The sequence below is a fragment of the Miscanthus floridulus genome, chromosome 16 (genome assembly GCF_019320115.1).
Source record: "Miscanthus floridulus cultivar M001 chromosome 16, ASM1932011v1, whole genome shotgun sequence".
Lineage (NCBI taxonomy): Eukaryota > Viridiplantae > Streptophyta > Magnoliopsida > Poales > Poaceae > Miscanthus > Miscanthus floridulus.
In genome coordinates this window covers 103,904,345-103,923,712 of record NC_089595.1, presented here as the reverse complement: position 1 = coordinate 103,923,712, position 19,368 = coordinate 103,904,345, and the positions used below count along the sequence as shown (strand labels likewise).

Here is a 19,368-nt window from a genome sequence, read left to right as displayed (position 1 = left end):
GAAGTAAATGGAGGGTCAAATACTGACCGTACGCTGGCTCCGGTGCGACCGAACGCTGGCCGTAGGGTCTGGTCAGTTCATTTGACTGTGAAGAACAAGTCTGGTGTGACCGGACGCTGGAAGGTCGTGTGACCGAACGCTGAGGGCCAGCGTCCGGTCGACTCCAGTAAGGGTCCAGACTTGAGAAAGTGCGACCGGATGTGTCCGGTTAGTGGTGACCGGACCCTGAGTATCCAGCGTCCGGTCATTTACAGTAAGCATCCAAGAGCGATCAGACACGTCCGGTCGGTACTGACCGAACCCTGACAGCGTCCGGTCATCACTTGAAAACTGTTCGCGGGTTGAACTGACCGGAGCGTCCAGTCAAAACGATCGGAGCGTCCGGTCACCCCGCAGAAGCTCATAACGGTTCGTTTTTCAGGCTGCCTTATAAATAGAAGCTGCACTACTTTTGCTCATTCCAACAGCTGAGAAACATGTTTGTGAGTGCCAAGAAGAGCAAGGTCCTAGTGAGGTGTTTGTGATTTGAGAATCTAAGAGTGAAACCTCATTAGTGAATCAAGAGTAGACAAGTGTGCATCCATCTTCTCATTAGGCTTCGCGTGGTCAAGTGAGAGTTCGTGCTTGTTACTCTTGGTGATCGCCATCACCTAGATGGCTTGGTGGTGATTGGGAGTTTGGTGTTCACCCGGCAGAGCTTGTGGGTGACCCAACTCAAGTTGTGAGCGGTTTTGGGTGATTCGCCGCGACAGAGTGTCGAAGAATCAACCCGTAGAGAGCACTTGATCCTTGCGCGGATCAAGGGGGAGCTACACCCTTGCGCGGGTGCTCCAACGAGAACTAGTGGGGAGTGGCGACTCTCCGATACCTCGGCAAAACATCGCCGCGTTTCTCTCTCTCTATTTACTTTGAGCACTTACTTTGAGCATTTACTTTGAGCAATTCAATACTTGTCTTCATTTCCATAAGAATTGCTTGCTAGAGTAAGTTTGGAACTTAGGTTGAGAGGTTGTTGTGCATTAGTTTGATATAAACACTTTTCTAGGCACAAGGGGTTAATTGGGCTATCCGTAGGATTTGTTTATTGCAAGAAAATTTAGAATTAGCCCAATTCACCCCCCCCTCTTGGGCATCTTGATCCTTTCAATTGGTATCAGAGCCTCGTGCTCACGTTTTAAGCTTAATCGCTTAGAGCAAGATGTCTCACGGGGATGGTCCTCCTCCTATCTTTGAGGGAGATGATTTTCCATATTGGAAAATCCGCATGGAGGCTTACTTAGAAGCTCTAGATGTTGGAATTCTTAGAGCCACCTCTCAAGGGTTCCCCGTACCTAGGAATGCCGCACAACTTCAAGGCGATGAAGTAAACTATGAAAAATGGAATGCAAAGGCTCGCAACACCATCTTTAGAGACCTTTGCAAAGATGTGTTTAATCGTGTAAGGAACCACAAAGACGCCCATGCACTATGGTCGGACGTTTGTGCGCTCCATGAGGGAACCAAGAGTGAGCGTGAGGAACGCTATCATCTTGTGATTAAAAAGCTAAATTCTTTTGAGATGCTTCCCAAAGAAAGTGCTAATGAAATGTATTCTTGTTTAAATGTTCTTGTAGAGGAAGTCAATGGGCTTGGACTTACTCAAATGTCACCATCCGACGTTGTGAGAAAGATCTTGAGTGTCCTCCCCATTGACAAATATGGGCACATTGTGACCATGCTATATCAAGGTGATCTTTCCACCGCTACACCGACACAAATTTTGGGAAAGATCAATGCTCATGAAATGTACATGCACATCACACTACAAGATGGCTCATCCTCTACAAAGAAGAAAGAGAAGGACTTAGCATTCAAAGCTAGCCAAGATAAGGGCAAGGCAAGACTTGAGTATGAGAGCTCAAGTGATGAAGATGATGAAGAAAGTCTTGCTCTCATGGTGAAGAAGACCGCCAAGATGCTAAAGAAGCTAAACAAGAGTGGCATCAAGTTTGACGGCAAGAAGAAGTTCTTCACTAGCTCAAGAAGAAAGCCAATATCCGAGATGGATTGCTACAATTGTGGCAAACTTGGCCACCTAGCTCATCAATGCACAAAGCCCAAGAAAGGCAAGTTCAAGAACAAGGGCAAGAAAGATGATTCAAGTGATGAAGATGAAAAGAAAAAGAACAAGCCATACAAGAAGAGAGATGGCAAAAAGAGAGACTTCTACAAGAAGAAGAAGAGTAGCAAGGCCTATATTGTTGGTGATTGACTCACGGACATTGATTCATCAAGTGGATCATCCGATGATGAGAGTGACAATGAGAAGGTGGCCGCCATTGCTATTGATCTTGCATCCTCACCGCCACCATCGCCATCATCCTCTACACACCTATGCCTTATGGCCAAGGGTGAACACAAGGTAACTAAGAGTGATGATAGTAGTGATGATGAGCAAGCTAGTGATGATGATAGTGATAGCGATGATGATTCACCCACATATGATGATCTTGTCAAAATATTAAGAAAATACACTAAGATCATTAGAAAGAGTAGAGCTACAAATGAAAAACTTGATGCTAAAAATGATTCACTCTTAGCTAAGTGTGATACATTAGAAAAGGCTAATGATGAGCTCAAAGAAACAAATGATTCTCTATCATCCAAACTCAAGGAGCTCAAATCTTCTAAGAAAGAGCTTAAAGATAAACATGATAAACTTGAGTGGGTGCACAATAAGCTTATCACTAGTCACAACAAGCTAAAAGATGAATATACAACTCTAAAGATCAATTATGATACCCTTGTTATTGCACAAGAATTCTTACCAAATGAGCCACATGATGCTACTAACCATGTTGTTAAGATTGATATAGCCACCTCATGTGATGATTTAATTGATGAGAGCATTGAGCATGGATCTAGTAGCAAAGGCAAGCAAGTGGTTGAGTGCAATGACTATCATGAGTATGTCAAGCTCAAGAGTGACCATGAGAAGCTCATGAAAGATCTTGAAGAGATGAAAAGTCACAACACCATTATGCTAGAAACTCTTGATCATGATAAAGAGTTGATCCTTGAGAATGAGAAGCTCAAAGAAGAAAACAAGAAACTCAAGGAAGAGAAGAACAATGATATTCTCAAGGAAGAGAACAAGAAGCTCAAGATGGAGAAAGAGCATCTCAAGGTGGGATTGAGCAAGTTTGCTAGAGGTAAGCATCTCCAAAGTGAGCTACTCATGAATACCGTCATGAAGATGGATAGAAGTGGCATTGGATATATGGCAAGTGTAGAGAAGAAGAAGGCTCAAGCTCAACACCAACAATCAAAGCCAAAGCTAAAGCCAAAGAGATATTTTGAGTGTGGACAAGAAGGCCACTTTGCTCATGAGTGTCAAACTCCACCACCACAACCCTTGCCCAAGCATGCTAGACCCTTTGCTTTCAATGCTCACTACATGCTTAGAAAAGATTCTAGTGGAAAGATGAAAGTCATGTTCTTAGGACCCCCCAACAAGAGTAGGCCTAAGAAGATTTGGGTGGCTAAGTCACTTGTTGAGAAGGTGAAGGGCCCTCAACAAGTTTGGATCCCTAAAGCTTGAATCTTTTATGTGTAGGTGAACTACAAGACTGGTGGAAGTCATTGGGTTATTGATAGTGGTTGCACTCAACATATAACCGGTGATCCTTGTCTGTTCATCTCACTAGATGAAGAGGTAGATGGACAAGAGAAAATAACTTTTGGAGATAATTCAAAGGGCAAGGTTAAAGGATTGGGCAAAGTGGCAATATCAAATGATCATTCCATCTCCAATGTGCTCTATGTTGCCTTATTGAGTTTCAACTTGCTATCCATTGGGCAATTGTGTGATCTTGGCTTCCAATGCTTATTCACCGAGAAGGAGGTTGTTGTATCCAAAGTAGATGACAAACAAGTGATATTCAATGGATTTAGATACAACAACTTATATCTAGTTGACTTTACCTCTGAAGATGCAAACTTGAAGACTTGCCTATTCACCAAAACAACACTTGGGTGGCTATGGCATAGAAGACTTGCTCATGTTGGGATGAGCTCACTCAAGAAGCTTATGAAGAATGATTTGGTGAGAGGGTTGAAGGATGTGAAGTTTGAGAAGGACAAGCTTTGTAGTGCATGTCAAGCCGGCAAGCAAGTTGCAAACACTCATCCAACCAAAGCTTTCATATCAACCACAAGAGTGCTAGAACTCCTACACATGGATTTATTTGGACCAACAACATACAAGAGTTTGGGAGGAAATCTCTATTGTCTTGTGATTGTGGATGACTATTCAAGGTATACATGGGTATTCTTCCTTCATGACAAATCCGAAGTTGCATCTTGTTTCAAGAAGTTTGCCAAGAGAGCTCAAAATGAATTTGAAGTGAAGCTCAAGAAGATAAGAAGTGACAATGGCAAAGAGTTTGACAACACAAACATAGAAGCTTATTGTGATGAAGTTGGAATAAAACATGAAGTCTCCGCAACCTATACTCCTCAACAAAATGGTATAGTTGAGAGGAAGAACCGGACTTTGATCACTCTTGCAAGGACAATGCTAGATGAGTACAACACCCCCGAAGCTCTATGGGTGGAAGCAATCAACACCGCATGTTATGCATCCAACCGCCTATTTCTTCAAAAGTTCCTTGTCAAGATACCGTATGAGTTGCTCAATGGGAAGAAGCCGGGCGTCTCCTTCTTTAGGGTGTTTGGTTGCAAATGCTATATCTACAAGAAGCGGCAACACCTAGGAAAGTTTCAAAGATGTTGTGATATAGGTTTTCTTGTTGGTTACTCATTGAAGTCCAAAGCATATAGAGTATTTAATTATGCCACCGGCTTGGTTGAAGAAACATATGATGTGGAATTTGATGAATCTAATGGCTCCCAAGGAGCACATGAGAATCTTGATGATGTAGGTGATGAACCATTGAGGGAGGCTATGAAGAATATTCTGGTGGGAGACATCAAGCCAAAAGATGATGAAGATGATGTACAAGTCATTGACCAACCTTCTTCATCAAATGTACCACAAGATGGTGAAAAAGATAGGAGAGTAGAAAATGAAGATACTCATATCACCCATGAGCAAATGGTGGTACAAGCACAAGATGTTGATGCTCCACAACCTCCTCCTCAAGTGGTCAATAGAAGAAATACACCTCTCCTACAAGATCATCCATAAGATCTCATCATAGGGAGTCCAACAAAGGGTGTGATGACTCGATCTCAAAAACTTACTTCATTTATTGCTCATCACTCTTTTGTCTCTTGCTATGAGCCTACCAAGGTAGAAGAAGCTCTTAAAGATTCGGATTGGATCAATGCCATGCATGAAGAGTTGAACAACTTCACTCGTAATGAAGTTTGGACTCTTGAAGAGCGACCAAAAGGTGCAAGAGTCATAGGAACGAAGTGGGTGTTCCGCAACAAGCAAGATGATCAAGGTGTTGTTGTGAGGAACAAGGCAAGACTAGTTGCAAAGGGGTTCTCTCAAGTTGAAGGTTTGGATTTTGGAGAGACCTTTGCACCGGTTGCAAGATTAGAAGCCATCCGTATCCTTCTTGCATATGCATCACATCATGAAATGAAACTATATCAAATGGATATGAAAAGTGCATTTTTAAATGGCCTTATAAATGAACTAGTCTATGTTGATCAGCCTCCCGGGTTTGAAGACCCTAGATATCCTAATCATATTTATAGGTTGTCCAAAGCACTATATGGGCTTAAGCAAGCCCCAAGAGCTTGGTATGAGCGCCTTCGGGACTTCCTCATTAAGAAGGGCTTCACCATTGGGAAGATCGACACCACACTATTCACCAAGAAGCTTGATGGGCATATCTTCATTTGTCAAGTATATGTTGATGATATCATCTTTGGATCATCAAATGAAGACTCATGCAAAGAATTTGGTGAATTGATGTCGAAGGAGTTTGAGATGTCAATGATTGGTGAGCTTACATTCTTTCTTGGTTTTCAAGTCAAGCAAATGAAAGAAGGCATCTTTATCTCTCAAGAGAAATACACAAAAGATCTTCTCAAGAGATTCAAGATGGATGAATGTAAGCCAATCAAGACACCAATGCCTACAAATGGACATCTCAACCTAGATGAGGGAGGTAACCCGGTTGATCAAACTCTCTACCGTTCTATGATTGGTAGCTTGTTATATTTAACCGCATCTAGGCCCGACATCATGTTTAGTGTGTGTATGTGTGCTAGATTTCAAGCTAGTCCTAAGGAAACACATTTAATTGCCGTAAAAAGAATCCTTAGGTATCTTAAGCACACACCAAGCATTGGTCTTTGGTATACCAAAGGAGCTTTATTTGAATTAATTGGTTATTCCGATTCAGATTACGCCGAATGCAAAGTTGATAGAAAAAGCACATCCGGAGGGTGCCATTTGCTTGGTAGATCTCTTGTGTCTTGGTCCTCCAAGAAACAAAATAGTGTGGCTTTGTCCACCACCAAAGCGGAATACATTGCCGTGGGTGCTTGTTGTGCACAAATATTATACATGAAACAAACTTTGCTAGACTATGGAGTAGTTCTAGAGAAAGTACCTCTTTTGTGCGACAATGAAAGTGCGGTAAAACTTGCAAATAATCCAGTTCAACACTCTCGCACCAAGCATATAGATATCTGCCATCACTTTCTAAGAGATCATGTGGCTAAAAATGATATATCACTAGAAGGTATAAGATCCGAAGATCAATTAGCGGATATCTTCACAAAACTGCTAGATGAGGCTACATTTTGTAGATTGCGGAATGAGCTCAATGTACTTGATTTTAGTAACTTCACTAAAAATTGAGCTTGTGTTGTCCATTGCATTCATTGTAATATACAACATGTTTAATTTGTGGCAATGCACATAGGGCTTGTCTAACATGGTTAAGATAACCGCCGAAAAGCGTGTGAAGAAGCTTAACCTTGGATCAAACTTGACAAGCAACTAGATTTACTTACAAGTATTACATATGCATGAATGTCGTTTTGTCGTTTTGTTCCATTTGCCCTCTTGTTGCCTATTTTCTTAAAAAGAATTATAGCCTAAGGCAAAATATTTTGAAAAATATGAGGGTTTAAGAGAGGTCACTCACATCAGTCCCAATTGGTGTTTATTTGGATCTTATTCAAGTTGGGACTTGATTGGGAATAGGCAACGCGAAGGAAGTTTGAAGATTTGCTGGAAAAGGTGCACCGGATGCTGCACCGGACGCTGCTGTCCAGCGTCCGGTCAATTCACAGGACGTGAACTGCTAATGAAGGAGAGACCGGACGCTGCGTCTGTGCGTCTGGTCAGGAAGGGTTCAGCGTTCGGTCGATCGAAGGGTACATAAGTTGTACTGACCGGACCCTACCTGCGTCCGGTCATGGACCACCGGACGCGTCCGGTCCTGATTCCAGAGGATTTGGACCTCTCTGGAATCGACCGGACACTGGGTGGTAGCGTCCGGTCGCTACCACCGGAGCGTCCGGTCACTGGATCTCGCGTGTTTTCAGGACTCTTTTCAGTTTCCTTCTGTGTTTTGCTTCGGATCCTCATATAACCACGCCTCTGTGTTCCCTTTCCTTGACCTAACCCACGCCGCCTTATCCCTGTGACCGAGCCCTAGCCAGCGCCACTGCCTCCTCGCGCCCAAGCTCGCCGCGCCGCCAAGCTACAGCCTCGCCGCGCCTCTACAGCACCGCACCAGCCACCTTGCGCTCAAGCTCACCGCACCGCCGTCTAGCCAGCCTCGCCCGGGCTTTCTAGCGCAACCCCACGCCAGCGGCCGTGCCCAGCAGCCGAGCTTCCTGCGCCGGCCACGCACGCCACCAAGCCAGCTAAGCCCGCACCGAAGCCGCCGAAGCTTGCTGGAGTCATCTAGCCCTAACCCTTGGTAAGCCTTCCTTTTCTGCCGATTCTTCAGGCTACTCATATTTTGTGCTGCAACCCGTACTTCATACTGATCCACAACCAATTCCTCGCAGTGCCTCGATTGACCTAACCCTAGCTCGGTTCCGAGGATCCCCCGCGTGACATCTTATCTTTTCTCGGATCGCTGATCGTCAGGTAGAAAGCCATTCGATTCAAACTCGCATCTACATTGCTTTCTCTATTAGGGTTTCGCATCTATTAGACATATGGTATTTATTTGTATATCCATCTATTCTATCGTGCAGTGAGTCGGTTCCGTTGTGGTTCTTGTGGCAGTTGGCAGTCAACTCGGAGCCAAGCTCGCGAGTAAGGATCGAGGCCAAGCCTCGAAAGCAGCAGTTTGATAGTTGATCTTCATCAGCGGCAGTTCACCATCTTGACAGCTTAGATGGCTCGCACCAAGAACGTTGGTGGTGGCCCAGGTGATGATGATCGGAGGCCCCCGCCTCGCCAGCCAGCCAGATCTAAGGGCAAGTCAACCAAGCAGGTGACATCCAAGAAGCGGAAGTACCCCGATGCAGAGATAGCAAGAGCAGCAGCTGTTGTAGAGGCCGCAGAGCGTGCTGAGAGAGGTGGTGCCCATAGTGGTGTTGTCATTGTAGATCAGTCGGTTTCACCAGCACTGAGAGCTACGATTGAGGATGTTGAGCGTCATCACGGGAGTCCAGCTAGGACTGCCACGTTTGCAGGATGACGGGTTGCCATTGAGGAGGGTCTGTCAGCTCAGCAGCAGCCCCCACCAGCAGAGCCTCAGCCAGCCCAGGGGACTCAGGAGGGTCAGGAGACCGAGCCGGCACCTCAGCTACGCCGCTCGAGTCGTACCAGTGCTACAGTCCACCGAGGCCAGTTACACAGTGCAGAGGTTCACGTCCTCCGCCCAGACCTCAGGGTCCGCCTCCAGTGGTTCACCTCGACTTGAGGGCCGCCACCACCAGACAGGTTCAGTAGCTACGATTTGTTGAGTTTGAGGTTTCGTTTCCTCCGAGGAGGGATGAGAGAGCAGCTGAGGGTTTCTACACGCCACTGTAGGAGGATTTTTACAATGCTTATCTCAACAGTGGGGCAGTGTTTAGATCTCAGAGAGTCTATCAGATAGAGTCTATTGTGGCAGCAGCCGGAGAGAGCATTCGGCCATACTTGTCATATTTGCCAGGACTGTCAGATCTGATTGGACGGACGAGGATATATGTACCATCTTGGGTCCGTCAGTTTTATGCCTCGCTCTACATTGATCCACATCACAGATTCATTCACTTTGCCTTCAAAGGCAAAGACTATAGAGTGACGAGTGGCAGAGTCAGAGAGATACTGAGGCTACAGGAGCAGCCTGTCAAGATGCATGAGGTCTGTTATGGATAGCAGGAGCCTCCCAGGCGTCCTCATGGAGGGTTGGTGCCCCCTATAGATTTAGTGCGACATTGCTTCAAGGAGCCGTTTGGAGAGGGGTCGAGCAAGAACCCTAGTGACTTGACTCCTACAGCGAGGGTACTAGAGGTCATCATCAGGAGGACACTACTTCCCAGGTTGGGATACAGGGAGGGCCTGACTCGCTATAGCTATGGCTTCTCAATGCCATCATGCAGCAGACAGTATTTGATATCTAGGATCTCCTGCTTTTAGAGATGGAGGACACGATAGCTAAGGGATTCATGGGTTGCAGGCAGCTTCCCTATGCTCACTGGATCACGTTCCTCATCTGCAGAGTAGTGCTTGATAAGCCCCCTAGCATGATGGATGAGTATACAGGTGCCACCACAGAGTTCCTAGCTTACAACCTATCATAGAGGATCAGGCACACCACTCCTCAGGCACCCAGACAGCCTAGCCATCGTCCCGACGTGCCAGAGTCCGTAGCTCAGCAGGATGAGATCATCAGAGGGATTGCAGCCACTAAGGAGGAGGAGCTAGAGGCACAGCAGGAGGTGAGCGAGTACAGTGACAGCTCTAACGACGACTACCAGCCTATACCTTAGATGCCTCCACGCAGACACGATGCAGAGGCCGGTAGCTCCAGTTCTGCTCCACCTGCTCCATAGACAGACCCTGCTCTCATTGCTATTCTTGAGCGGATGTAGTAGGATCAGACACGATAGGCACAGGAGACAGCTGCCAACTTCGCACAGTTTCAGGCTCGTCAGGACGAGTTCCAACGACAGCAGCAGCTCCTTTAGCACCAGCAGTTACTTATGCAGTAGCAGCTCATGGGATTCATGCAGCATGTAGTGACAGCCATTGGGATCCCACTGCCACAGCCTTCGCCCCAGCTTGCACAGCCTCCTACCACTTCGACGACTCCAGCAGTGCAGCCCAGTGGGCTCTAGAGTCAGGGACAGCCTCTAGCTCAGTTTGCTTCACCTCCTATATAGGTGTCCCAGTGGTTAGCCTCACTCATGGTAGCCCCGCAGTTCACTCCATTTTAGACGGGCTTCACACCAGAGTAGTCTTCCTCGCTATTCGTGCCTGAGACGTCAGTCTCTAGGAGTCTTGGAGCATCCTTCAGCGAGTTGACCGGCATGCCTACTCTGCCTCATATGCATACCGCCGGTCCGTCTACAGTAGCTCCAGTCGTAGTGACTACTCAGAGGCTCCCCTCGTTTGTCGCCTCGTCAGATCCTACGACAGACATACTAGTAGCTTCCCAGGCAGCACCAGCCCCAGCTCAGACCCAGACCGCTTCAGCGACACTTCCTACTTTAGAGGGTCAGTCAGTTCAGAGCTCAGGGTCAGATGATGATGGCGCCTAGTTCCATCTTGCTCCACGTACTTCAGCGCCCGACTCGTCCGCTGTAGCCCCGCCGACCGACCCTTAGGTTTTGGTGTTTGACGCCAAAGGGGGAGAGGGCTTGAGTATATAGACTCAGGGGGAGCGAGTTTTAGGGGGAGCTAGTTACCTAGTATTAGTTTATTATATACATTTGGAGTTTTATTTGTGTGGTACACTATTACTTATGCATTCGTGTGTTTACTTTCATGCATACTATTATATATATGTGATAGTGCTATCTACATGATTGTGATAGTTGACATGTGTGATCTCTACTTTGCATTATCTATATGTCATATCACTTGTGATGCTCATTTGTTTTTGCTTCCACATTTATACTTCGAAGCAAATGAGCTTTGTTACTCGTACTCTTGCTTAATTCATATTCTTTGAGTACATTGTGTTGGCTTGGGTCATATCAACTTGCCTAACTCTTTTGCTCTTATCGACAAAAGCTTATATGAACCAAGCCCTTCAAAAACCTCACTCCATAACATACTCGAGGTGGTATTGTCATCAATCACCAAAAAGGGGGAGATTGAAAGCATCTAGGCCCCTAAGTGGATTTCGGTGATTAATGTCAATACAAGATTACTATGACTAACGTGTGTTTTGCAGAGGCAATTAAGTTAGGTCATGGTAATGGAGATTAATTGGGCAATCGAGGTTGTCATGCCCCTACGATGAAAATCATTTTGGTTTTCAAAGGATGGACGACAAGGTTAAGGATAACTAGTTCTAAGTGTCAATTGAAGTTGGAGAGACACTTAGAGTAGTTTAGGACTTTATTTTTTCCTTTGGCTATACTATAAAGGGGGTATGAACGGGTAGCTTGACCTAGTTGAGTCTAGTGAGTTAGGTGTGGTGCACACTTGTGAAAACTAGCTCTAGGTAGCTCCTATGAATGCCTAAAAACCTTTGGAGCAAACTTCATTCACATATGATCGAAAGTTGGAAGTGAATGGAGGGTCAAATACTGACCGGACGCTGGCTCCGGTATGACCGGACGCTGGCCGCAAGGTCCGATCAGTTCATTTGACTGTGAAGAACAAGTCTGGTGTGACCGGACGCTGGAAGGTCGTGTGACCGGACGCTGAGGGCCAGCGTCCGGTCGACTCCAGTAAGGGTCCAGACTTGAGAAAGTGCGACCGGACACGTCCGGTCAGTGGTGACTAGACCCTGAGTATCCAGCGTCCGGTCATTTACAGTATGCATCCAAGAGCGACCGGACGCGTCCGGTCGGTACTGACCGGACCCTGACAGTGTCCGGTCATCACTTGAAAACTGTTCGCGGGTTGAACTGACCGGAGCGTCCGGTCAAAATGATCGAAGCGTCCGGTCACCCCACAGAAGCTCATAACGGTTCGTTTTTCAGGCTGCCTTATAAATAGAAGCTCCACTCGTGAGTGGAGCTACTTTTGCTCATTCCAACAGCTGAGAAACACGTTTGTGAGTGCCAAGAAGAGCAAGGTCCTAGTGAGGTGTTTGTGATTTGAGAATCCAAGAGTGAAACCTCATTAGTGAATCAAGAGTAGACAAGTGTGCATCCATCTTCTCATTAGGCTTCGCGTGGTCAAGTGAGAGTTCGTGCTTATTACTCTTGGTGATCGCCATCACCTAGACGGCTTGGTGGTGATTTGGAGCTTGGTGACCACCCGGCGGAGCTTGTGGGTGACCCAACTCAAGTTGTGAGCGGCTTTGGGTGATTCGCCGCGATGGAGTGTCGAAGAATCAACCCATAGAGAGCACTTGATCCTTGCGCGGATCAAGGGAGAGCTACACCCTTGCGCGGGTGCTCCAACGAGGACTAGTGGGGAGTGGCGACTCTCCGATACCTCGGCAAAACATCGCCGCGTTCCTTTTCTCTCCCTATTTAATTTGAGCACTTACTTTGAGTATTTACTTTGAGCAATTCAATACTTGTTTTACATTCATAGAATTGCTATGCTAGAGTAAGTTTGGAACATAGGGTGCAAGTCATTTGTGCGTTAATTTGATAGAAACACTTTTCTAGGCACAAGGGGTTAATTGGGCTATCCGTAGGATTTGATTATTGCAAGAAAATTTAGAATTAGCCCAATTCACCCCCCCCTCTTGGGCATCTTGATCCTTTCACCCAGGTGACGTGATCTGACTGCATGGACCCATTGGGGGAGGCTGAGGCAGTGTTCCAGCAGAGGAGGCCAACCCTCCTCCTTAGCCATGGCATCGTGCACAACACACCTGCATCGCACTTGGGCGTAGAGCAAGCAGCGGCATAGTATGGCGGCCAAACGCATGGGAAGCAATGGCAACAATTTGTTACTAATGCTAACCCAGCCCCACGCCCAAGCATCGTCACACCATGTTGGCCTTCAAGAACATCCACATCTGGATGTTGGTGAGCCATTGTGTGCTATGGTGGCATAGGTGTGGGAGGGGGGGGGTGATGTGGTGGCATGGCCATGATCGCCCGCTCACACAGGGTCAAAGTAGGAGAGCAGAGTCGCTGTCTCACATGGAGCTCGAGGGAAAGGGATAGGACCGCTGGCATTGGGCGCTATCAGTGTGGCCACAGTCATCGGCTCGCGTGGGAACGTAGCGAAGAGCAACACCCTGGCATTGGTGGCGGAGGGAGGGAGGGAGGGGCTGAGGGGGGCCGGGTGAAAGGTCCTAATGGCTAGAGGGGGGTGGATAGCCTATAAAAATCTACAACAACACTAAGCCAAGAGGTTAGATAATTATGAGATGAAGCAAGTGTTGCGCTAGCCTACTAAAAACGCAAGCCACCTACCAATAATTCTAGTCAATTATGATCACTAAGCACTCATGGGCTATGTCGGTACTCTCTACACTAGTTGAGCTAGCTAGGCACTAATTACAACTAAGAAGCTAAGCTACACAACTAGCTACAACTACCACAAGCTCTACACAAGGTAAATACACAAAGTAATGCAAGAGAGTGGTAGAGGAGATATATCGCCGTGGTAAGTGATCAATCAATGAATACCAAAGAATACCAAGGAGACAAATAATGACACAATGATTTTTTTTCTCCGAGGTTCACTTACTTCCCAACAAGCTAGTCCCCGTTGTGGTGATTCACTCACTTGGAGGTTCACGTGCTAATAGGCACCACATGCCTAACCCGTAACCGGGTTCCGCACAACTAACACAAGATGAGGATCCACAAGCCACGTGCAATCCACTAGAGTTGCCTTTGGCACTCCGTCGGGGAAGGCACAAGAACACCTCACAATCACCATGATCGGAGCCGAAGACAATCACCTTCCTCCGCTCGACGATCCTCACTACACCAAGCCGTCTAGGTGGCGGTAACCACCAATAGTAATAAGCAAAATCCATGGCAAAACACAATCGCCAAGTGCCTCTAGATACAATAACTCAAAGCAATGCACTTGAATACTCTCCAATCTCACCAAATGATGAATCAATCAATCAAGATGAGTGAGAGAGGAATGGTGTCGACGAAATCTGGTTGGCAATCTACCGAGGGGTATGCCCACGGTAGTAGATGAATCGGTGGAGGTGCGCGTGAGGAAACCGGTTGGTGACACAGAACGCAAGAGACAACGATTAGACAGGTTCGGGCCATCGGCTTGACGTAATACCTTATGTCATGTGTCTTTGTGGATTGTATTGCGTGTGTTTAGATTCGATATATCATCTAGGGGACCTCTGCCTCTCTTTATATACTCTGGAGGGGTAGAATTATAAGGAAAAATATCATATTTGGTATTACAATGTCTTCTTGTAGCCTTACGGTACACGCCGACTAGTGCCGTGCGCCGCACGCCTTGATCTTGTGGGCTAGGCCACCTTTGATGGTGCAGACCATGTCTTGTCCTGTGGATACCGAGGGTCATACCCCCACAAATGGTTAGGCTCACAAGGTTGTATTCTCAATAGAAATAGTCAAGAGAGTGAGCACATGAAGACCATGGGGCCTAAATAGAAGCCCCCACGAAATAGAGTCGTTAGGCTCCCCACTGTGCTGAAATCGGGGCGACCGGACGCGCCGGTCAAGGTGACTGGACACACGCACACCAACGTCCAGTCACTGGATTTCAGCCACGTGTCCCTACTTCAAACGTGTGTCGCTCAATCCCAACGGCTAGCTCAGTCATGTCAAAGGTTAAGTTAAGATCGGATGCAGCGACGCATGACCGGACGTGGCGCACCAGCATCTGCTCGCTCACTTGCCTGCGCCACCAAGATGTTGACCTAATGCGCTCGTTAGATGACCTGACGCTCCACCACGTGGAGTCCAGTCGTGTCCAGTAAGGCACCAGAACCGATTTTCTTCGACCGGACGCATCCACTCAACCACGACCGGACGCATAGTAGAGTCCGGTCCTCCTTTGCCTCAGCTTCCAACTCACGTCAGCGTTTATCGGACGCACCCCCTGCACGTCTGGTCTACTCCTTCAGCGTCTAGTCAAAGACCCTAGCTGCTTCTTCACTGCGCAACACTGATCAAACACAGGCACAGAGTCCGGTCACTGCCTGAGCAGCGTCCGGTCACTGAAAAATAGTGCCTCTTCAACTTCAACTTTGCCACCATTGCTCAAATATGCTAACCACCAAGTGTATCACCTTGTGCACATGTGTTAGCATATTTTCACAAATATTTTCAAGGGTGTTAGCACTCACTAGAATCTAAGTGCATATGCAATGATTTAGAATATCTAGTGGCACTTTGATAACCGTATTTCGATACGAGTTTTACCTCTCTTAATAGTACGACTATATATCCTAAATGTGATCACACTTACTAAGTATCTTGATCACCAAAATAAAATGGTCCTATGGTTATCACTTTTGCCTTGAGCCCATTTTATTTTGGGAACGGATCGTGTGCAAACTAAGCTTCCCGTGTAAACATGTAAACTAGCGACGTGGGCTCTAGGATCGTGATCTGATGGCTCCTGAGAGAGGTGGGAAATATTTGCACTTAAACGCCCGCAGCATCCCACCGGTTCGTAGATTTTTTTCACGTTACCCCCTCCTCCGTTCCGTCCTCCGTTCCGTTTGGCCGTCGTCTGGATCGCGAGTTTGCTTCGTCGGTTCGCTGGATCGCGGTTCGCTGGATCGCGACCGCCGCGCCGGCCTGGATCGCGCCGCCGCCCAACATCGCGCGGCCGCCCAACATCGCACAACATCGCGCCGCCGCCCAACATCGCGCCGCGGCCCAACATCGCGCTGCCGCCGGACTGGTTCGCCTGGTTTGCGCCGCCGGCCTTGTTCGTCGCCGGCCTGGGTCGCATCGAGAAGCCACCACGAGGGCCTGCAACGTCGTCGCTGGAGCAGCAGGGCCATCCACCACGAAGCCGGCGATCTTGCTGGACGTGAGACCCTCCATCTCCGATTTAGTCAGCCCCTCCATCTCTCCTTCCTCTGCCCTATGTCTGCAGAAACTCGCGCCGCAGCCGCAAACTATTTCATCACAGTGCATATGATGAAAACTTGCAGGTCATACTGTGATGATGGAGCCCCATCCGGCAGCGTCCACCGTGGAGACGAAGGACCCCCGTCCGATGGCCACGAACTCCACTCCGATGGTGCTCACGAACTCCGACCTAACGCTGAGCACGGGCTCGCCTCCGTCGTTGGCCACGAACGCCGCCGCAATGCTGCCTATGATCCCAGGAACACACGGCCCCGATGCAGGTTTGTTTTTTCTACAAAACTTTCATCTTTACTATCACATTGACTACGCTCATTGGTAATGTCGTCGTTAACATGCAGTCCTGTCCATCATGGACGTCGATGCTGGAGTTGTAGCCCACGTTGAGGAACCAAGCACACCACGGACTATACCTTCTCCTAATATAGCAGATAAGTGCAAAGCAAATAAAAAGCCTGTGGTGGGAATGACTTTTGATACACTCAAGGCTGCGGAGATTTTTTACAAAGACTATGCACACGATGCTGGTTTCTCGGTTCGTGTTGGTGCACATAGGAAGGAGAATGAGGTAATATTGTACCAGAGGTATTTGTGCTCAAATGAAGGATATAGGAAGAAGAGCGAAGAAGAAGTTAGTGAGCAGCCCGGGAAAAAAAAGAAGACATCAAATGTGATGGACACCCGATGTGGTTGTGAGGCTCATATTGTTGTCAAGCTTGACAATGAGAAGAAGTATCAAATATTGTCATTTGTTGAGGAGCACAATCATGTTTTCGTGTCGCCAGATAAGAGGCACCTGCTACGATCCAACCGTCAAGTTAGTGAGAGGGCAAAGAGTACTTTGTTCAACTGTCATAAGGCTAGCATTGGCACGTCACAGGCATTTCGACTTCTCCAAGTCACTGACGGTGGATTTAAGCATGTTGGTTGCACGCTGAGGGATTTGAAGAACTACTACCGTGACCTGAGGACCAAAATCAAAGATGCTGATGCACATATGTTTGTGCATCAACTTGAGCGAAAGAAGGAAGCAAATCCTGCCTTCTTTTATGAGTTTATGGTGGATAAAGAAGGACGACTTGTGCGTGTCTTCTGGGCAGATGCCACATGTAGAAAAAATTGCAGTGTTTTTGGTGATGTGCTTTCGGTAGATTCTACATATACTACCAACCAATATGATATGAAGTTTGTGCCATTCACTGGGGTCAATCATCACTTGCAAAGTGTTTTCCTTGGCGCAGCGTTTCTGGCTGATGAAAAGATCGACTCATATGTATGGTTGTTTCAGACCTTTCTTAAGGCTACTGGTGGAGTAGCACCTCATCTAATCATAACAGATGAAGATGCGAGCATGAAGGCTGCTATTGCTCAGGTTCTACCAAATACAACTCATAGACTTTGCATGTGGCATATCATGGATAAGGTTCCTGAGAAGGTTGGGCCAGACATAAAAAATGATGAGGACTTCTGGAAATTATTAAACGAGTGTGTTTGGGGCTCCGAGAATTCAGATGAGTTTGAGTCTAAATGGAATTCTATCATGACAACGTATGTGCTCACTGAAAATGAGTGGTTTTCCACAAAGTTCGCCAGCCGAGAATCATGGATCCCAGCATACTTTATGGACATACCTCTAGCAGGACTTCTTAGGACTACATCACGATCGGAAAGTGCAAATTCTTTCTTTAACCGTTTCATTCATCGAAAATTATCCTTTGTTGAGTTTTGGCTGAGGTTTTCAACAGCTTTGGAGTGCCAGCGCGAAGAGGAGTTGATAGCCGACAATAAAAGTCTTCACTCCAACCGTACATTGATGACACCTTGGGTCATGGAGAAGCAGTGTAGTGTTGTATATACTCATGAAATTTTCAACAAGTTTCAGGAACAACTAATGGTTGCAAGAGACCATTGCATTATTCAAGGAATTTCAGAGAATGATGATAAAAAAATTGTCACTATTAGCAGCCAATCTGGTAAAGAGCGAGTAGTTCAAATGAACAAATCAAACTTGTTTGGTATGTGCTCTTGCAAATTTTATGAGTCCTATGGCATCCCATGTCGTCATATCATTCAAGTGCTTAGAGGCGAAAAACAAAATGAGATACCACCAATTTATTTTATAAAAAGGTGGGATATGAGGTGTAAAAGGTGAGTTTACAGAGTTGTTTTGTTTTATATAGACGGACTGTTTTTACATGTGCAATATTTCTGATTGGTTGTTTTATTTCATAGAGAAGTGACATTTGATGAGGAAGGTAACCTACTGGATGAAAAGGCTAAAGATCCTGTGGAGGAAGCAATGGCGAGAAAAATTTCAGATTCACGTAACAAGTTTGAAGAGCTAATCCAGATGGCCAAGAACTCTGAACAAGGAATAGAATTTTTATATTCTAGCTTATCAAACCTTGTACAACCTCTTCAAAATATCGTTCCTGCTGCTACAGCCAGTAAACAAGATGAGTTCGAATCGTTCCTTGGTGGAAAAATTCCACAAGAAGTTGAGATACATCCACCAAATGATATCAACTCCAGAGGGCGAAGCAAAAGAATCAAGAAGGGCAAGGAGCAGAAGGCGCCCAGAAAACGGATGTGTGGAAAATGCAAGCAATTAGTGGCTCATGACGCACGTAATTGCCCGCTCAATGGTGTGGAAAATGCAAGCAATTAGTGAGCTCTGAATATTTCTAGGTTCATTTTGTTAAGACATGGAAGGTTTATGTTACTGGATATTTTTAAACATGTCGTTTATACTTTGTCTTGTGTCCTCTGAATATTTCATTGCATTAAGCAAAGAATTTCGCTTGTTTGAATTAAGCATTGGGGAGAACACACTCGGAAGGGAGAACGTTCAGAATCCAGCAGATGATCTAGTCCCATCGTCAGGCCTGAACCACCACCTCGGCGAGCTCCTGGAAAAGGGGACGGGACACGGACGTGACCGGCGGCGAACCAGGCCTTGTTCGTCGAGCGACCGGACGTGGGCGGGATGTCGTGGCCGGTTGCGATGAGGCGCGACTGGAGGAAGTCGAGCGATCCGTGGTGGCGCACGGCGCGGCGGCGATCCGAGGACCGCGATGTTGGGCGGCGGCGCGATCCAGGTGACGATCGATCGGGGGGAATCGCGTACGTAACGTAACGATCGCGACCGATCGATGTTTCGCGTACGTAACGATCGCGAGATCGCGATCCCGAACGGCGGACTGACGGCCAAACGGAGGAGGGGGTCACGTGAAAAAATTCAACGAACCGGTGAGATGCTGCGGG

General features: G+C 46.9%; 1 protein-coding gene across 2 annotated transcripts; it reads left to right on the top strand.

The window, feature by feature from the left end:
• The first annotated feature begins 15,560 nt into the window (after positions 1-15,560).
• LOC136513531 (protein FAR1-RELATED SEQUENCE 5-like) lies at positions 15,561-19,368 on the top strand. Of its 2 annotated transcripts, XM_066507510.1 has the most exons (5): positions 15,561-16,045; positions 16,170-16,367; positions 16,446-18,252; positions 18,337-18,771; positions 18,920-19,368. In XM_066507510.1, the coding sequence occupies exons 1-5, from the start codon at positions 15,619-15,621 to the stop codon at positions 19,110-19,112; spliced, it is 3,060 nt and encodes a 1,019-aa protein (XP_066363607.1). In that variant the 5' UTR covers positions 15,561-15,618; the 3' UTR covers positions 19,113-19,368. The 2 variants fall into 2 exon arrangements, with proteins under 2 accessions (XP_066363607.1, XP_066363608.1); XM_066507511.1 differs by lacking the exon at positions 18,920-19,368 and having other exon boundaries at positions 18,337-18,896.

Excerpts from the sequence above, each read along its gene's own strand:
- LOC136513531 (XM_066507510.1), top strand. The coding sequence starts at position 15,619 with ATGGCTCCTGAGAGAGGTGGGAAATATTTGCACTTAAACGCCCGCAGC. Across the intron at positions 18,253-18,336 it reads TGGGATATGAGGTGTAAAAG|AGAAGTGACATTTGATGAGG; the intron begins GTGAGTTTACAG and ends TTTATTTCATAG. Across the intron at positions 18,772-18,919 it reads GTGGAAAATGCAAGCAATTA|CATTGGGGAGAACACACTCG; the intron begins GTGAGCTCTGAA and ends GTTTGAATTAAG.